The sequence below is a fragment of the Nothobranchius furzeri genome, chromosome 3 (genome assembly GCF_043380555.1).
Source record: "Nothobranchius furzeri strain GRZ-AD chromosome 3, NfurGRZ-RIMD1, whole genome shotgun sequence".
NCBI classification, from domain to species: domain Eukaryota; kingdom Metazoa; phylum Chordata; class Actinopteri; order Cyprinodontiformes; family Nothobranchiidae; genus Nothobranchius; species Nothobranchius furzeri.
Genome location: NC_091743.1, coordinates 73,422,821 through 73,440,901, shown reverse-complemented (window position 1 = coordinate 73,440,901; position 18,081 = coordinate 73,422,821). Strand labels below are relative to the sequence as shown.

Genomic DNA, 18,081 nt, shown 5'->3' with positions numbered 1-18,081 from the left:
CGAAAGATAGTTATGTGAAGCACCTTGGGGGGCTATTAGGGATGAGCGAGTACACCACTATCTGTATCTGTATCTGTTCAACCATCTAAATTATCTGTATCTGTACTCAGAGTGGGCGTGGCCTAACCCAGAAGTGGGTGTAATTTAACCGGAAGTGGGTGTGGTTTACATAAAAAACGTTATTTTAAGTTTGATCAAAAGTTGCTATGTGTATTGTTTATTTGAAAACTATTTACAGAGCAGCCTCAGAGTTGAGATTAAATGTTTTTGATCACAATAGTAAAGGAACTATTACAGAACAAGTTTTTCAATAAAATCAGAACATTAATATTTAAGTGCATGAATTAAGAGAGAGAGAGAAGAAAAGATCTTTTCTATAGCGTCTCTCAAGATAAAAATCACAGGGCGCTTCACAAAAACAAAACATGTAAAATAGAAAAAAGAATTTAGAAAATGATTAAATTAAAATGAGCAAAAAATAGACAATTGTGATTAAAAATGTAAAGAAAGAGAGAGAGAGTGAAAAGGAAAGAGGGAGTGGATCCTCCTCAGGAAGAGGAGAGAGAGAGAGGGGGGGGGGGGGTGAAGAACCCCGACTGGAGCGGAAGCAGTGACATAAGAATTAAGTCTCACAACGTTTTCCACAAATGCACACGTTCATTCGGAAATCCACACTCTGTGTTTCACAAATATAATTCGGGGGAACACAAATGCACACGCTCATTGGGAAATTCACACTCTTTGACTCATAAATATAATGTGAAAAAATAAGTCACGCAACATTTTCCACAAATGCACATGCTAATTCTGAAGTTCATACTCTGTGGTTCACAAATATTATTTGTAAGAACACTTGTAATATAAACTCACAGATCATACGAATTGCTGAACGTGCATTTACGAACAGCTTCTCATTTGTGAACCTTTCTGCATTTGTGAGTGAAATCTGTGCGCTGAATTTTGAGACTCTCCTAACATCGCAGATCAACAAACGTCACCATTGGCTAATGAATCTGTCAATCAAATATATGATTCTGCCAGGGCTGTTTGCTTTCAGCCAATCATATGGCTCCTTATGTTACGGAACAGATCTGCTGTGCGCATAACCCAGCTGCGCTGAGCATAACCCATCTGCGCTGAGCAGTGTCCAGCTCAGATGTTCAGATGGGAATCTTTTCTTGGGTGATTTAGCTGCATCTGCGATGTGCGTAGAATAAAATGTCAGTTCGTCTGCATGCGTCGGGGTAATTCTTTCTATTATTTCTCTGTCAAAATAAACGGTCAAATACGGAAACTGTCCGGTCAACACAAGCCCTGCTTTAAACTGTTCTGTTTTCTTGTGAAAATTGTTGGAAAGAGATAAATTTAACTTGATTACCACCAGAGCCAGTGCGCCATCATCTCCGTGACGGTAAATGAGGGAAAAACAAATTGATCGGATCCTGCACGTCTTTTGACACATTGGTCAGGATTGACGCACTTTGTTTTCGTTTAGTTGGTTAAAAAAAAGTCGGGCTCGGGTTGGGCCAGAGAATCCTGAAAACCTTTTCGGGCCGGGTCGGGCTGGGGCTCCACCCCCTCGGGCCGGGCCAGACACGGGCTCAGATTTGAGGCCTGTGCAGGGCTCTAGCCCGTAGCCCCTGGCTGCCTCCCGGAGATCGGGGCGGGGCTAAAAGTGGGCGGGATCAAACGTTTATAGGTGGGCGGAGACAACTATTTGACTCCTCTTCAATGGAACCAGGAAACCGCGAGTAGCCCCTGAGTTAAGGATTAAAAAGCCCTAAAAACCCACAAAACCCATGTAAAGCATAACATTGGTAATCAAATTACTTGTTTGCTGGATGCCATGATAATTTTAAAGAAAGAGCAGATAATTAAGTTAAATGAAACAGGCGCCATTTTTGATCCAATGTGTTCTGATATTTTTATTCTTTTTCCTACTTTTGTGTATGGTATGTGTATTTATAGCACATAGGTATTTGTGTCTTTTAGCTATACTTTTGGTACCTATATAAAAGGTTCAAGCATTTAATAGACTATTCTTTGAACCTGTCAAAACCATTTTAATAGTTTATTTTATCAATGCTGCCTTTATTTTAATAGTCATTTTCCAAGTGAGTGTAAAACTGTATAGACAGACGCGGGTAAATTTGTTGTACACTCAGTTATATCAGCTACATTAAGAGGACCAGAGACTTAAATTGTGCTGATACTTCTTAAAACACGCCAGGGTTTGAGGAGGGGTTGTGAGACATTGTGTGAGACACCCAAGAATGCAGACAAAATTTTTCAAAAAGGTAAATTTAATAGAGCAAACAACAGCCAACACAGGAATAAAAAAAGTACAAACAAATGAACCAAAATGCACACAAAAAACAAGAGAACCTCCAAAAAAACAATGTAATGAGGAAACAGAATGCAACAACTGAGTTTGACACCGCTGTACTATAGCATTTCAAAGCCAGAAAACACCTTCATCTTCCTTTTGTCCACAATTTCTTTGCAGAACTCCTCATAGTCTGATTGAAAACTAAACATGAACAGGAACGGTTCCCTGCAATCATTCATCTCCTCTTCATCCAGGCCATCACAGAAGCATTCAGTTAAATTCAATTCAATTCAAAAATACTTTATTAATCCCAGAGGGAAATTGATAGCTGCAGTAGCTCAGAATAATAATAATCAAGTCATCAAAGAGTTATTGTATATTACAATGGCTGTTGGCAGGAAGGATCTCCAGTAGCGGTCAGTGTTGCAGCGAAACTGAAGAAGCCTCTGACTGAAGACACTCTTCCGTTGCCGGACAGTCTTGTGAAGAGAATGCTCAGGGTTGTCCATAATTTTCTTGATTCTCTGGAGAATCCTTCTTTGCATTATCTCCTCCAGTGGTTCCACAGTCGTCCCCAGAACAGAACCAGCCTTTTTTATTAGGCTGTTGAGCCTTTTCAGGTCCCTGCTTCTGATGCTACTACCCCAATAGACGATGGCAGAAGAGATTACACTCTCAACAACAGACTTGTAGAAGATCTGCAGCATCTTGCTACAGACATTGAAGGACCTAAGCATCCTCAAGAAGTACAGTCTGCTGTGTCGCTTCTTGTAAACGGCTTCGCTGTTCATTCTCCAGTCCAGTCTGTTGTCCAGGTGAACTCCAAGGTATTTGTATTCCTCAACTACCTCCACTTCTTCTCCCATGATGGAAACAGTGTTTGACTCCACCCTGTTTCTTCTGAAGTCTGAAATCATCTCCTTTGTTTTGTTCACGTTCAAGGTCAGATGATTGTTTCCACACCATGCCACAAAGTGCTGCACCAGCTCTCTGTACTCAGCTTCCTGTCCATCTCTGATACACCCGACAACTGCAGAGTCATCTGAGTATTTCTGTAGATGACAGGTCTCTGATTTGTACTGGAACCGGTTGTTCTCCGTGTTGATAATTTTCCCTTGATCCCAGTCCATGATGGGATTATTTCGTTTGCAATGGTCTGAGATGGCTGACAGAGGGTTTGCTCCTCTGCTTTTTTGCTTTGTTGTTCTTGTGAGTCTTTCTGTTGTTTCCTTCTCACATTCCTTCGAATGCTCTTTTCTTCTTGTGTCATATGTTCTGCTGGTTTCCCCTACGTATATATGTTTTATTGCACGACATGCATGGTATTTTGTAGATTACATTGCATTTCTTGTCTGGTTTGTCCTTGAGGTGTACTAGTAGCTGTCTGAGTTTCATGTGAGGTTTGACGGTCGTGTTGATTTGATGTTTTGTCATGGCCCTTTGCATAAGTTCTGTGACTCCCCGGATATATGGCATTGTGGTGGTGTCTGTGTGCGTGTGGTCTGGTCTTTGTTTTTGTTTACTTTTTTGGTCTCTCTGTTTCTTTGATTTTTTTTGACTTGTTGTTTTCCTTTTTCTATGGCCCATTTTGGATACTGACAGAGGGTTAATGTGTGTGTGTGTGTGTGTGTGTGTGTGTGTGTGTGTGTGTGTGTGTGTGTGTGTTTTAAGCGCCTCGTGATTTTTATCTTGAGAGGCGCTATAGAAATGATATTTTCTTCTTCTTCTTGTGTGTGTTTTATAAAGCCCAGGCGTGGCCGACATTCCAAGAGATCATGTTACTAAATTTTAGAGTAAAGTTCCTGATGGGAGTGATGGTTTTCTTCCGTGTTTTTTCAAAATAAAAGCAAGTAAGGTCACGTGTTGACACACCTTTTGGAAGAAAATTTCCAAAGCTCAAAAGCAAACAGTAAGTAAAACCCAGTTTTCAAACTTGACCATCATAATGTGTGTATTTGTCTGTTATCTGTGAACAATAAATTTTGTGGTTTGTTTATTCTTCCATACAGAACACCAGAGTCTCATAATTTGTTTATTCAAAAATTGAGTTCATTTTGCTTGAATAATCTTATTTCAAATACTGCAATACTGAAATTATCATTAATCAAATTTTGAAACAAGTTTCTTTTAATAATTGAGAATAGCTTCTGTTTGAATTAAAATGAAAAACACACAATTAACTTGGCTAATATAAACTTTGACTTGCAGTTCAGCTATTTAGCCTTGATTTTGAATTTTACATTATCATTATGAAGGAGGGATTTTATTTTGTAGTTTTTATTCCGGAAATAGATAGTTTGGTGATAATAGATAGTTTGATTGGTGATGTTGGACAGGACGTCTAGCGGCGTCCACGGGAGATTATAGTTTTCTCAAAACTGGAAAAAATCCCTTGTTTTTGAGTGGCAACAAGATGAACAGCGCAGGTAAGAAATCTTTGACGATGACGAGACTCGTTTTAATCCAGATTTTTGAAGAATAATTAAGTCCACCAAACCACAGACGGAACAGAACGTGCCCCAGGCAATTTATTCCTTTTAAGTGTTAAAATGTATTTTTTTCAAGACAGATTAAAGTTAAAACACTTTCCATCCAGTTTGAGCTGGATTAATAAATGCTTTAATTTAGACCGTAAAATGGGCAAAAACAGACAGCTGCGACGATGACGTCATTCAAAGCGTGTCATAAACATGAACTTGAACATGTGTTTTAGGGTTTGTCTCATTAGTGATGATTTGTTGTTTTACACGGTGACCTTATGTTAGAGTGACTCGTTTAATGAAGGTAAGAGTTTTTTATTCGTTTATTTGTAGAGAACTATTAAAAACGATTAATTAATCAAACAGCTTTTGGCCAGTATTAATGTCTTACCTGAGAGTGATTCACTCAGCAGGAACTAAAGGCCTGATGTTGGGAACTGATCAATAAAGTCAGTCTTTTTAATCAGCAGCATGATTGGATCTGCTGGGCCCAACCCTTCAGGGATGCTCAGCTGTATGCAAACATTATGAATGGGGTTTCCTCTATTTTTCTGCAATTTTAACATTTTAAAACACATTTTGTCAGAGCATGTTCTGCAAAGATTCCCAAACTTTTCCAGCCTTTAATACTGATTCTCCAGATTGTTCATTAATAGTTAATTAGTTTCCAGTCTGGACTTCACACCCCTAAAATGAGATTAAATGCATTAGTCGGAGCACGTTTCTGGACGAAGTGAGCAATTTAACATCAAAACGAGACATTTGCAATATTTGTAATGATGTAGCAAACAAATCTGTGGCTGCAGCTCACAGATTTAATCATTTAATGGTTCAAATAAGGAAACAGCGACATCTTTATCACTTCTACAATCGAATGTGCGCTAAAGCATGTTACCTGCCCTAATAAAACATTGTGATATTTTATTTACTTTATTTCTATCTCACATTATAATTCTTATGGATAATAATGATTTGGCCCAGTGCTAGTTGCTCGTGTCTAATTTAATGTTATTGTTTTACTCAAATACAAAAGAGCTTGTTAATAAAGGGTTTAATTATTTAAGATTTTATTTAATTTATTTAAGATTTCAATGTTTCTATTAAAGTTGCGGTTGATGGAAAAATAATGTTTTAATGATTATTTCTGATTAAAATGGGTCATTCTGAGTTTTTCATGCAGACTGAATCTGCAGAGTCTCCTACACTGATCTCTTGCGTTAGCATCTGGTAGAAAGTAGACGGTGAAATGCGAGGATTTGAAAATCTTCACAGATCTACGTCACACTGTGAAACTGCATTCTCAGCTTCACCCAGCTTGGCTCACGCCCTCCCACAGGAAAGCTTTTTTTATTGCAGCGAATGCGGAGAGCATCTTGGTGATGGTGACTTTGCAACTGAACATGTACTGTTAGCCAATAATCAGAAGCTAGATGCGTGACATCTTTGGGTTAAAATGATCTTTGGTTATCTTCACATGGCTCTCTCGCTGCTGTTCTGTGACAATGAAAGTTGTCTGGATCATAAAAACTAGAAGGCAAAAATGATGAGGTCAAAGTGGAAATTCATGTTTTTTTGTATTCAGGAAGAATTTGGAAGCACACCGTGACAACACTTGCTGAAGACTGACCTTTATTGTGATGTTTCTTGTGAAATTAGGCTTTTTTTGTGTCTCTATAATGTCAGAGATCACCTGACACTTCCTGTGAGAGCTGAATGGGAGCGTGCACGGAGGCGCTAACCTTTAGGATTTCATTCATCGTGTCTTTTTCTCACTGAGGCAGTGCCAGGGTGTGTAAACACATATGGGGGTGTGGCCTAGCTTAGAAATGTTATTTTTAAGAAAAAAAAGCACTTTACAGAAATGCTTCAGCACATTCGTTAGCGTCAAGTCATCCTTTTTGATATTTGAAATAAACAAAAATGTTTTGTGAAGATGACAGAAACCTCAGCAGCCTGATGAATGAGGATGCAGCATCTTCTGCTTCGTTTAACTTCCTGATGCAGACACTTAGAAAACTGTGGTGGTGCATTTCTGTAATTTCTTAATGGATTCTGACTCTAAGCTGCGTTACCCATCTATGGCTGCTTAAACCGATATCAGCAAACTCTTAACTCAATACACCCAAAAAACAATTCATTATTTCCTTGTTGTAAAGATCCCAGAATTACCTGAAAACTTCTCCTGTTATTGTTTTTTCCATTGGTGTTTGTTACAGTTCAACATTACGTTTGAATGGCCATCCTGTCGCCCAGCAGTGCTAGCTTTCAGCAGCTGCTAAACACGTGCTCTGATTATGCGCTGAAGTGTGATTTCATGTAAAAATAGTGTTGTGCTGATTTGGCGTACCAAAGGGGATAAAGATCTTCGTTTCTCAGACTTCTACTTGGCTGACAAGAAGATAAAGAGTCTGTGACAAATCTAAAAATTTGGGTCACTTCCTCACAGATTGGCGATGTGATGAGGATGACATCAATGTTGCACTTTGTCTGCCCAGACCAATATTTTGGTCAGGAAATTCCAGGAAAGTGTTCTGATAATGTAAAAATCCACCTTTTTAGAACCTACTGCACACCTTTGTATACTGCACCTTTGTGGTGTAAGTTCAAGTCAATTCAAGTTTATTTATAAAGCGCCAAATCACGACAAGAGTCGTCTCAAGGCACTTCACATAATAAACATTCCAATTCAGGTCAGTTCATTAAGCCAATCAGAAATAATGTTTCCTATATAAGGAACCCAGCAAATTGCATCAAGTCACTGACTAGTGTCAGTGACTTTACAGCAATCCTCATACTAAGCAAGCATAAAGCGACAGTGGAGAGGAAAACTCCCTTTTAACAGGAAGAAACCTCCAGAGAATCCTGGCTCAGTATAAGCAGCCATCCACCACGACTCACTGGGGATCGAGAAGACAGAGCAGGCACACACACACACACACACACACACACAAAGACAAGTAATGTGTCTATAGTTATATTGTGATGTCTTGGTAAATATTCAATTTGGTGAGAAATAAACTTTATTGTATTTGTCCTAGTTGATCTATAATTAAACGGATAAACTAGTAGTTGCACATCCAACGTCAAGGAAAGCAAAAAGCCATTATCAGGAGAGGGAGAATGTTTAAGTGGTTAGCAGCAGTGTGCTAGACGATGGTCCCCTCCATGAGGCCACCACAGCTCAGCAGAACATCATTGTAGCTTCTTCTGGGGAGAAAAACACTTAGAGAGAAAATAAAGTTAACAGCTGAAATTGCAGAAAATAATACAGTTAAAGAGCAGATTGTAGAAGAAAGTAGTAGAGTGTGAAAAGTGGTCAGTGTGTCCTCCAGCAGTCTAAGCCTATAGCAGCATAACTACAGAGATGACTCTAGATAACCTAGCCTTTTTAGATGGAGGCATGTTGGAGGCAGGGCAAGGGAGAGCCGTCTTTACTGACTGGACACTCCACCTCCCTCTACTCCCCCACTTGTCCAGATTTAGGCTAACATCAGATTTTAACCATAGGCCCTATCAAATAAAAATGTTTTAAGCCTAGTCTTAAAAGTAGACAAAGTGTCTGCCTCACGGACTAAGGCTGGGAGCTGGTTCCACAGGAGGAGAGCCTGATAACTAAAAGATCTGCCTCCCATCCTAATTTTAGATATTCTGGGAACCACCAGTAGACCTGCAGTCTGAGAGTGAAGTGCTCGGTTAGGAACGTATGGAACAATCCGATCCATAAGTATAAGGAGCTTAAAGTAGTGTATAATGATGCATTTAGGACTCTGCTAGGGAAGCATCGGTCCTGTTGTGCAAGTCTTTTAATTTGTAATGCTCATGTCCGGACCCTCCAGGCTATCATGGGAAATTACATGTACAAGTTTATCCTCCGGTTGAAGAGTTCTGAGAACAGACTTGTCCGGATGCTGGTGGATCCCAGTTTTAGTGCAGTGCGTTACCAGTCATCTGTGTGGAGGCACTGGTATGCATGTATTTAATTATTTTTGTATCGTTTTTATGTTTTTTTTATGTTTTTGCCTTTATTTTTACTTTTTTTTATTATCTTAAAATTATTAAGTTGAAATTGAAATTTTACATTTAATATGTACATTTGAATTGATGTGGGGAGGGTGGGTTATGTAGTATGTATGCAAGGGCACTTTATACATTTACTGGGTATATAAAGACTGTGTACTGATACATATAATAAAACAAATAAATAAAATTCTCCTTTTGACTCCTGATCAGCTTAAAGTAAAAAATGAAACCAATTAAGCATCAGCAGTTTGTGAACATTTCCCTTTGATCCGGTTTCAGAGCAGTTTGTTTTTCCTTTCAGCCATGTATCCCCCAGGACCCGCCCCCCCACCCATGATGCTCGGTAACATGCCTGGTGGGGTCGGAGCAGGTAAGTCCGGTCCAGCCCCGAGACCTATCACTATAAGAGGTCTTAAATCGGTGTCAGAACTGTGTCGTATGTTTTTTTTGTAGGTGTGTATCCTCCTCTCTCTGCCCCAACAGCGAACATGTTTGGCAACATGCCAGGTTACGAGGGAATTGGAGCAGCAGGTAACAACAGTCCAGCTCTTTCTAAACATCTGCGCTTTGCTGCTGATTAAAAAAATCTGCATCAATTCTTGCAGGAGGTTTCCTGCCTCCTCCCATGCCTGCAGAGCCTGTTGCTCCACCCCAACCTGGAGCTGCACCTGACAGCTGGGTGTAAGGCCTGATATCTTTAAGGCTCGTCTGCTGCTCACTCCGATATGTTCTATTTTATCTTTCTTTTTGTCTTTCAGCATCCCTGCTCTGCAGGAGGATGTCGCTCGAGCAGCGTTCAAGGACTTTGCAAACTCTAAGTGTTGCTATGGTTCAGGTCCAGCTGAGGAGGGTGTCATCACAAACATGGAGCCGTTTAACACCTTCAGGGTGATCCGACTTACCACTTTTATTCATTTTATTGTCATTTGTGAGATCAGATTCTACATGGTCAGAATTCATGCCTAAACCGCAGGTAAGAAGAGAAACTTTAAGAGAAGTGGAAAAGAAAATAAGATAGCTGCACGTAAAAACGTGTTTTATAGCTTTTTCTCTTTCATCAGAGCAAAGCTTTAAAGCATCGCGTGTGAAGGTGTTGGGTATGCATTGGGAACCACGCTGTGAGAATGGCTTCATGTTAACAGAACGGATTAGACTCAACAAATGGTTGTGATGTCAGACACATGTCTGTTCATGTTACACAGCTCCCGGCACAGCTCCTAGCATCTACTATTCTGGTGAAGGCTCTCAGTCATCAAGGCCGTGCTAAATCCTTGGTGTTCCAGATGAAAGGCAACTGGAATTATTTAGCTTCCTTGGAGACATTAGCCAGTTTCATCATGGACCAGAAAATCCTCTTCATCTCCGAATCTACGCTCACTTGGCCCTGCGTTCTTGCTCTGTTAACTCAATCAAAACCAAATTTTATTCATTTCAAACTTTCTACTGAACACCACATAAACAACGTAAAAGGATAAGTCATAAAATGTCAGAATAAAACATTTAAAAGTTCTAGAACATTCTCAGATGAAGGTAAAAAAAAAGATCATGAACTATAAAAACATTGGGTCAAAATCATGAACTATGTAGCGAGATTACCTGTTGGAGGCTAACGGCTTGACGGCTATGAACTTTTCACCTCAGGACTCATGTAGCACCATATCTCGCATTTAATTTTTTCTAGAATTCACGCCATGATGATTCATGATTTACTGATATTCTTCCTGTTAAGATCTGCTGTTTATGTGACCTTAAACATCTTATTTAGGATGCATTTTTTCTTTACTTTTTATGCAATACTCTGGCCTTTTTCTTACAAAGTCTATTCACCAACCGTCGCGTTCTCAAGTCAGATTTCTCTGTGAGCTCACATGTTAATACTATAATGTGATTAACACTGAATGCTTGGCTGAAGTGTGTTTTCTGTTTGGTAGTATCGTTTGGAGACTTTCACAGAGTCCAGATCAACTGAAATGGCTCAAAAACCTCATGAAGGTAAACACCTCCCCTAAGAGTTGAAGAGAAAATCGGTGAAATTCAGAATTTACGATGGATTTCTGAGCTGAACATTGTGACAAGGTGGTTGAGTTAAACCGTCCGACACTTGATTACGCATCACATAAAGAAATAAAAGTGAAAAAGTTTCATTTGAACTTTTTTAATTCATCTTTTAACAAAGCCAATGGTATTACTGGACTTGTTGGTTGTTTATGTTTTTAACAGGGGAGACGGCTGACTTCTACACCCAGCCCGCCCCCCGACCCTGGGAGGTCGAGGTCCAGGCCCCTGCACTCTTCACTAACCACACCGAGGAGAAAAGAGTGCCTTACACCTCCTCCATTAAGGTGATAGCTGCTGTCTGAGTCAGGGAACACGTAGTTTGGTTAAAATTGTGTCATAATTATAAAATCTCTCCATTATGTTCTGGAAGTTAATAATAAACAAGTTTTATCTGTTTTTTTTTTTTACTCAAAACCATCAGTCAGGACCTGGTTAAGATGCTGACAGGGAGTAATGTTATTTTTAATCTTTGTGCGTGCGTGTGTGCGTGTGTGTGTGTGTAGGAATGCGACTCCTGTCACAGCAAAGGGACTAAGGCTTGTGAAAAGTGCACTGGAAGTGGACATGTAAGGAAACATTGACAACTTGTTTTTTGAGTGTGTGAAGTTCATTGTTGTCATGGACTATTAAACGTACAAACCCATCAGCCCTGGTGTACTTTCTGCATTTAAAAGGATGTTGTTGCTTATATTATGTCTTCAGAATTCGTGTCTGAAGTGTAACGGCTCAGGGAAGGAGGGGGAGCAAAACTGCAGTGCCTGCAATGCAACTGGAAAAGACAGGTAATGCTGACCTGGTGCCAAAGGCTTGCTCAATCAGATGGTTGTAAGTCTTTTTGTAGTTCTTGCAGTGTACAACTGGTCAAAAATGCCAGTTTCTTCATCGTAAAGTTGTCTTCACCTGTGGACTGGATCAATCCGAGTGCAGAGCTAAAGGCTCCTGTTCCCTGGCAGCAAACTGTTATATCTGGGTTTGCTGAGGGGTTGTGTCTTTGAGTCACGAGGAATGGCAGCCGATCAGCGATTGCCTGGGATAGGGAGACTCAAAAAGCACCAATCTGCTGCGTTGGATAGAAAATAGATACATAGAATGCTGAAAAATCAAAGTGGAGATTTCTCGCCACCCAGTGGACACAAATGTGTCGTCTAGGCAGACTGGTGTAGAAGCTTTTCTAATGGTCAGAAATGCTTTTTTAACCTTTAAACTATTTAAATAATTAGTTTAAAGCCTGTTAACTTTAATCATTTAGGTACTAAAACAAAATAAAGTGTTCAAATGTTTACCTTAAAGAGCAAGACCTCTCCAAATCAAGTTTTGCTGATAAACTATCGTGCTGTAGACACGTGTAGTCAATAATGTGGCACTTAAGTGCATCTTTGTTAAAATGTAAATGTCAGTGTTGTGCCCTCATCAGGTAAAAACTCGGCACTGCATTTGAATTTAAATCTGCCATCGCTGTTGGCTAATAAGTACACTATGATGTTAGCTGGTACATTATGATGTCACAATGTCATTGTGAGTGTGTGTGTGTGTATATGATTGCGGCTCCTCCCTCTTGGTCTGCCAGGCAACAGCAAGTTGGTAGGGGGTGACTTGCTCTTTAAGTAGAAAAAATAATACCATGACGATTCCTACTTTAGGAAAAATAACTGATGACAAACCTCTTTTATTGCTCCTTTATGTTTGCAAGACCAGAATACAAAGACATGTCACACCTGAGCACGTCTGCATTTGTGTGTTTAGATGCTCTACGTGTTCTGGCCGTGGGACGATTCAGTGTAACACCTGTAAAGGAAAGAAACAGCTACTGACCTACGTCAAACTCAAAGTGGAGTGGTGAGTGTTCATAAAGAGCACCGGGGTTTTGTGTCAGGGACCCTAACCCTTAAACAGGTTTTTACATGTCTGCACAGACTTTCATTATTTAGAGATCCAGAGAGTTCAGGATGTAGAAACCCTCAGAGAGATGATCAAGATCCAGCAGGTGCTTTTTGGGATGGGTGTTTGAAGTAATTTACAAACTGATACTGACATTTGAAAAGCTATATTATTCTAGATGATTTTTTTAAGTGAAAAGGGGTTTAATTTGGTTAAGGAAATATTTTAAATGACTATTTTACAAGATTATTGTATAAAAGAACTTTATTTGTATGTATTTGTTTGCCAAGGGAATCATGAAGAAGTCTTTATTTGTTTTAGCTTCAACAAAAAGGCCTTTAAAAACCTTTAACCGTCTGATCCTCCTCGTCTGATTTTGTGCACCAGGAGGAGACATGCTCTCCATGTTAAAGGGGCGTATAAAGGTTAACAGGTCACTGGGGCATTCTAGAAGTTGTTGTTGTCTTTTAAATGATTTTTACAGAAGTCAGATGACACAACTGAAGAGAAGATTATGGAATCGTTTAGACTACACCCAGAAAAAAATAGCTCATTTATGATGTTTCAGGAATGTGGGAAGAATTTTAATTCCCAAAATAAAAATGGATCAAGATGTGATTTAATTCCCGTTTGAGTGTTTTCACCACTGCTGTCGTCCCCGGTGCTTTTACAGCACTGCGTTTAGGTTGAACCAGACACAGCCAAGTGACTTCTGTCATCACCTCCGTCTATCTGCTGCTCAGTATTACTGATTTATTTCTGGCCTTCTGTGCATGCTGACCTTTGGCCCCTAGCCATGTGTGTTTGCATTACATCCCAAGGCCTCCCTGACTGTACTGGTCAGACTATCTAGACATACACAGACTAGAGCCTCACTAAATGCCTCTTGCTACCAGAAATAAGTTGTGGGATTTTCACCTGTTGCCTGAGCAAAAGGCGCAGGAGCTCACACACACCTCCATAGATGAAGAATCAATCATGGATCTAGTTGGTAGTTGGTGCATGACTTTCTTTGTCTTTTTGTTTTTGGCTTTACCCCTCAGGAGTGGTCACAATGAATCATCTGGCTCCATCTAAACCTCTCTCCCACCAATCAGCTTTCTTTCACTGCATCCATAAATCTCCTCTTTGGCCTTTTTTTGGTCTTCTTCCTGACAGTTCTAAGCATCCTTCTACCAACGTATCCCTCCTCTCTGCATCTCCAAACATCTAATATGAGCTCGGTGCTCTCTGCTATTGTCGGATACACGCATGCACGTTGATGAGGCAGCTTCATGAATGTTTTGTCTTTTTAGGAAAACTCAGACGGATACTTTTTTTGCGGAGCAGAACTCTGGTCTAAAGGTTGATGATCTGAGTTCTGTGAGCGGCAAGGAGCTGTTCAAGTACAGCCAATGCCTGGTACACACACACACACACACACGCACGCACGCACGCACGCACGCACGCACGCACGCACTCACGCACTCACGCGCGCACGCACGCACGCACGCGCGCACGCGCGCGCACACACACACAGCTATGAGACTGAGAATGATAAAAGGACTCTGCTGTTATATCTTCAGGTGTGTGTTCTCACAGGTGTACCCGCTGCATGGGTTCCCTAATGCATCCATCTTCGAGGCCTCTGACCGTCTGATCAAAGAGCATCAGACCAAGTTCGCTCAGACCTCCAGGATCCTGCAGCAGGTAAGAGAAAAAGATTAAATTTAAATCTCCTAAAGTTTTTATTTCAGTTTAGAAAACAAAACAAAAAAATCAAATTTCACATCTTATTTTTGGACTGAAATGTGACCAAATATGCTAAAATCATTTTTGTTCTTCTGTTGAAAACTTGCTTAATACTGTTTTATTTACTATCTTTTTTTCACTTTAGATGACCAAGTTCAGCACCAATCTGGGTCATCTAATGAGCTAGATGGTTTTGCACATTAAACACTTGTGCATTAGTTCTTCATGGTTATGCATTAAGTATTCATGCTGCATAAATAAATGCAAGCAGGATTTGGTGGAAGCATTGATTTTTGGGGATCGTTATTTTTAAACTTTCCTTCTACCCACAGGGTTACATATTGGGGTTTGTTTTCATTTAAATTCAGACACGAGCAGTTCCAGAAAGGTTTTTGCCTAATTCACTAATCTGACCTGGTGTGTGTATCCCTCAGAGGCATGTGGTCGACCTGGTCCCCATCACCAAGGTCAACTACAAGTGGAAAACCAACATGCATGTCTTCTACGTCTACGGGAATGAAAACAAAGTCAGCGCTGAAGACTACCCTGCCACCTGCTGCTGTGTGATCCTGTAGACAGACAGACAGACAGAGACACACACACACGCACACACACACACACACACACACACACAATCTCATTGTGTTTTAGTGTCCTACTTTAACCTTGTGTTCTCCATCAAACGATTTCAAAAGTAAGATGACATCAGCCGTCCAGACCACCCTTTGAGCTCAGATAAAACCACGGCTGTTCTGTTATTACGGTGTCACTTAAGGCACTATCATCATTTGTCATTATTAGAAATGTTAACCTCAAGTATCTTTGCTTTTTGAATACCGTATTTCATATTTCATGTTGTTTTTATCAAGAGTTCAGAGCTTTTTATTCTAATAAACAGATGCAACAGTAGAGCAAGCTGTTAAATGGATCTTACACAGAAGTTTGGCGATTTTACTAAAACCTGTGTATCTCTGTAGGACAAAGCCACTTCAGTTTTTTATTATTATTGTTAAACCATTATTTTTTTTTCATGTTTAACCACATCTGGACATGTCTAGATTTAGTAAATCTCATGTGCATGCTACAGAAAAGAGACAACCTCATGTCGTTTGCCATATATTTGTCGCTAAGTGTGCCTTTTACCTGACCTTCCCTGTGCAACACCTTATACTCAGAAGTGTTCTTGAATGCAGCTTTGAGTGTAATTACGGGTAGTATCTCACACTAAAGCAATAGTGCTGAAGTGTGAAGCCATTTTATAGCAGAATGTACCTTTAGCAGCCGTATACTGTGACTAAACGCCCTGCCCACCTACTAACTTTTGAGATGTTGTCTGTAGGAATAAAAAGTAACATCTGAACATTAATTGCATCATAATCAGTCAGTTAGCAAGTGGAACGCAGGTTTCTTATTGAAAATGATGTGAGGTGATTATTAAGAAAGAAAAATGTGTTTATTAGCAGATTAGGAAAGAGAGAAACTCTTCAGTCATTGTAGAACATGTGTGTGTGTCTGCTCGCTCTCCTCCATCCCCAGTGAGTCATGGCAGATGGCTGCTTATACTGAGCCAGGATCCTCTGGAGGTTTCTTCCTGTTAAAAGGGAGTTTTCTTCTCCACTGTCACTGCATGCTTGCTTAGTTTGAGGATTTAAGGCTCTGACACTAGTCAGTGACTCGATGCAACCTGCTGGGTTCCTTATATAGGAAACTTTTTACTGACTGGCTTAATGAACTGACCTATATTGGAATGTTTACTGTGTGAAGGTCCTTGAGACGACTCTTGTCCTGATTTGGCGCTATATAAATAAACTTGAATTGAACAGTTTTAAGTCGTAGAAGAAAACAAGATGAAAGACAAACTTATTTTCATCGACTGTCATTTGTTGTCATGAACGGGATTTACACCGCCCATCCAAAAAAAAAGTCTACACCCAAAAATAAGTCTCACACTACTGTTCCATTGGACTGCCTTTATCTTTGACCATGACACGCATTCGCCATGGCATTGTTTCGATAAGCTTCTGCAACGTCACCAGATTTATCTCCATCCAGTGTGGCATTAATGTCTCACCAAGATCTTGCACTGATGATGGTAGAGTCTGACCGCTGCACAGAGCCTTCTCCAGCACATCCCAGTGATCCTCAGTGGGGTTAAGGTCTGGACTCTGAACCACTCTTTCACTATCTGAGCCTGATAAATCCTGGTTTTGTCATCTTGGAATATGGGAGATGGAATAACTTGGTCATTCAGGATATTCAGGTGGTCAGCTGACTTCATTCTTGGAGCACATCCTGTTGCTGAACCTAGACCTGACCAACTGCAGCAAGCCCAGATCATAGCACTGCCCCCACAGGTTTGTACAGTAGGCACTAGGCATGATGGGTACATCACTTCATCTCAATTCAATTCAATTCAAAAATACTTTATTAATCCCAGAGGGAAATTGATTGCTGTAGTAGCTCAGAATAATAATCAAGTCATCAAAGAGTTGTTGTATATTACAATGGCTGTTGGCAGGAAAGATCTCCAGTAGCGGTCAGTGTTGCAGCAAAACTGAAGAAGCCTCTGACTGAAGACACTCTTCTGTTGTCGGACAGTCTTGTGAAGAGAAAGCTCAGGGTTGTCCATAATTTTCTTGATTCTCTGGAGAATCCTTCTTTGCATCATCTCCTCCAGCGGTTCAGAAACTGACGAAACTCTGGCTGAGTCCTTGAAAGGGCTTAAAGTTCCTCCATCTTGTTGGCCAGTGATCTCACATTGCCCATTATGATCGATGGAAGAGATGGTTTGAATTTCCTCTTTCTCTGTCTCTGTTTTGCTGCCTCTCTTCTTACCCTGATGCACCATCACTCTGGAACAGGGTCCATCTGGACTCATCAGACCAGTTCTAATAAAGCGTTGGACAGTTCAGAACCCAGTTTTAGTAGTTTCTGCAGATGCAGATGTTTTCTCTGCTTGATGCCAATGATCTGACCCTTCTCACACAGACTAACATCTTCTCCATGACCACCAGAGGTGTCTTTCCACATGGTTGTTTAGGAAATGAGAAGCAGCTCGTTGCACCAGTTGGGTTAAATAGCTTGTTGCAGCTAAAGGATAATCGCCCTGCAGTAATTATCCAATATATAATATACCTGTTTGCTTAGTTAAATGTATGTGAGTGTTCAGTTCACTTGTTCATCCTTTCTATGTTTGACAACATTCTCTATCAGACTCGTGTGTTCGTGTTTTCTGTCATACCAGCATTAAAAAACAAGCAAATGTGGCATTTAAGCACACTTTAATTTCATTTTCTGAAGATTATCAAGAGAAGTTGCATGCAAGAACAGCAGTCTCGTTTTAACGGCTTCAACAAAGGTTTGTGCAAAAATTAGCTTTTTAAAAAGGAGTTGATGTTTTTGAGATAAGCAAGGCCTGTTTACCTAGAAAAAAACCTAACTGATCATCACACCCTGTGGAGAAGCTTGCCCATGCACTAAAAGGAAGTGAGTCGGACCAATCAGCTTCAGCGTTTTCTCATTTCCTCGTGCCGTTACAAAAACACTGGCCCCGTATCAGCTGGTTAACTAATCACCATGCACACT

The 18,081-nt window shown here is 40.3% G+C and overlaps 1 protein-coding gene across 2 annotated transcripts; it reads left to right on the top strand.

The window, feature by feature from the left end:
- The first annotated feature begins 4,619 nt into the window (after positions 1-4,619).
- Positions 4,620-17,770, top strand: LOC107384972 (protein SSUH2 homolog). Of its 2 annotated transcripts, XM_015958515.3 has the most exons (14): positions 4,630-4,755; positions 8,646-8,773; positions 9,131-9,199; positions 9,283-9,360; positions 9,435-9,510; positions 9,588-9,717; positions 10,761-10,821; positions 11,050-11,171; positions 11,391-11,453; positions 11,590-11,669; positions 12,631-12,723; positions 14,061-14,166; positions 14,347-14,454; positions 14,931-17,770. In XM_015958515.3, the coding sequence occupies exons 3-14, from the start codon at positions 9,133-9,135 to the stop codon at positions 15,069-15,071; spliced, it is 1,125 nt and encodes a 374-aa protein (XP_015814001.1). In that variant the 5' UTR covers positions 4,630-4,755; positions 8,646-8,773; positions 9,131-9,132; the 3' UTR covers positions 15,072-17,770. The 2 variants fall into 2 exon arrangements, with proteins under 2 accessions (XP_015814000.1, XP_015814001.1); XM_015958514.3 differs by lacking the exon at positions 8,646-8,773 and having other exon boundaries at positions 4,620-4,755.
- The last annotated feature ends 311 nt before the right edge of the window (positions 17,771-18,081 follow it).

Excerpts from the sequence above, each read along its gene's own strand:
- LOC107384972 (XM_015958514.3), top strand. Across the intron at positions 10,822-11,049 it reads GGCTCAAAAACCTCATGAAG|GGGAGACGGCTGACTTCTAC; the intron begins GTAAACACCTCC and ends TGTTTTTAACAG. Across the intron at positions 14,167-14,346 it reads TCAAGTACAGCCAATGCCTG|GTGTACCCGCTGCATGGGTT; the intron begins GTACACACACAC and ends GTGTTCTCACAG.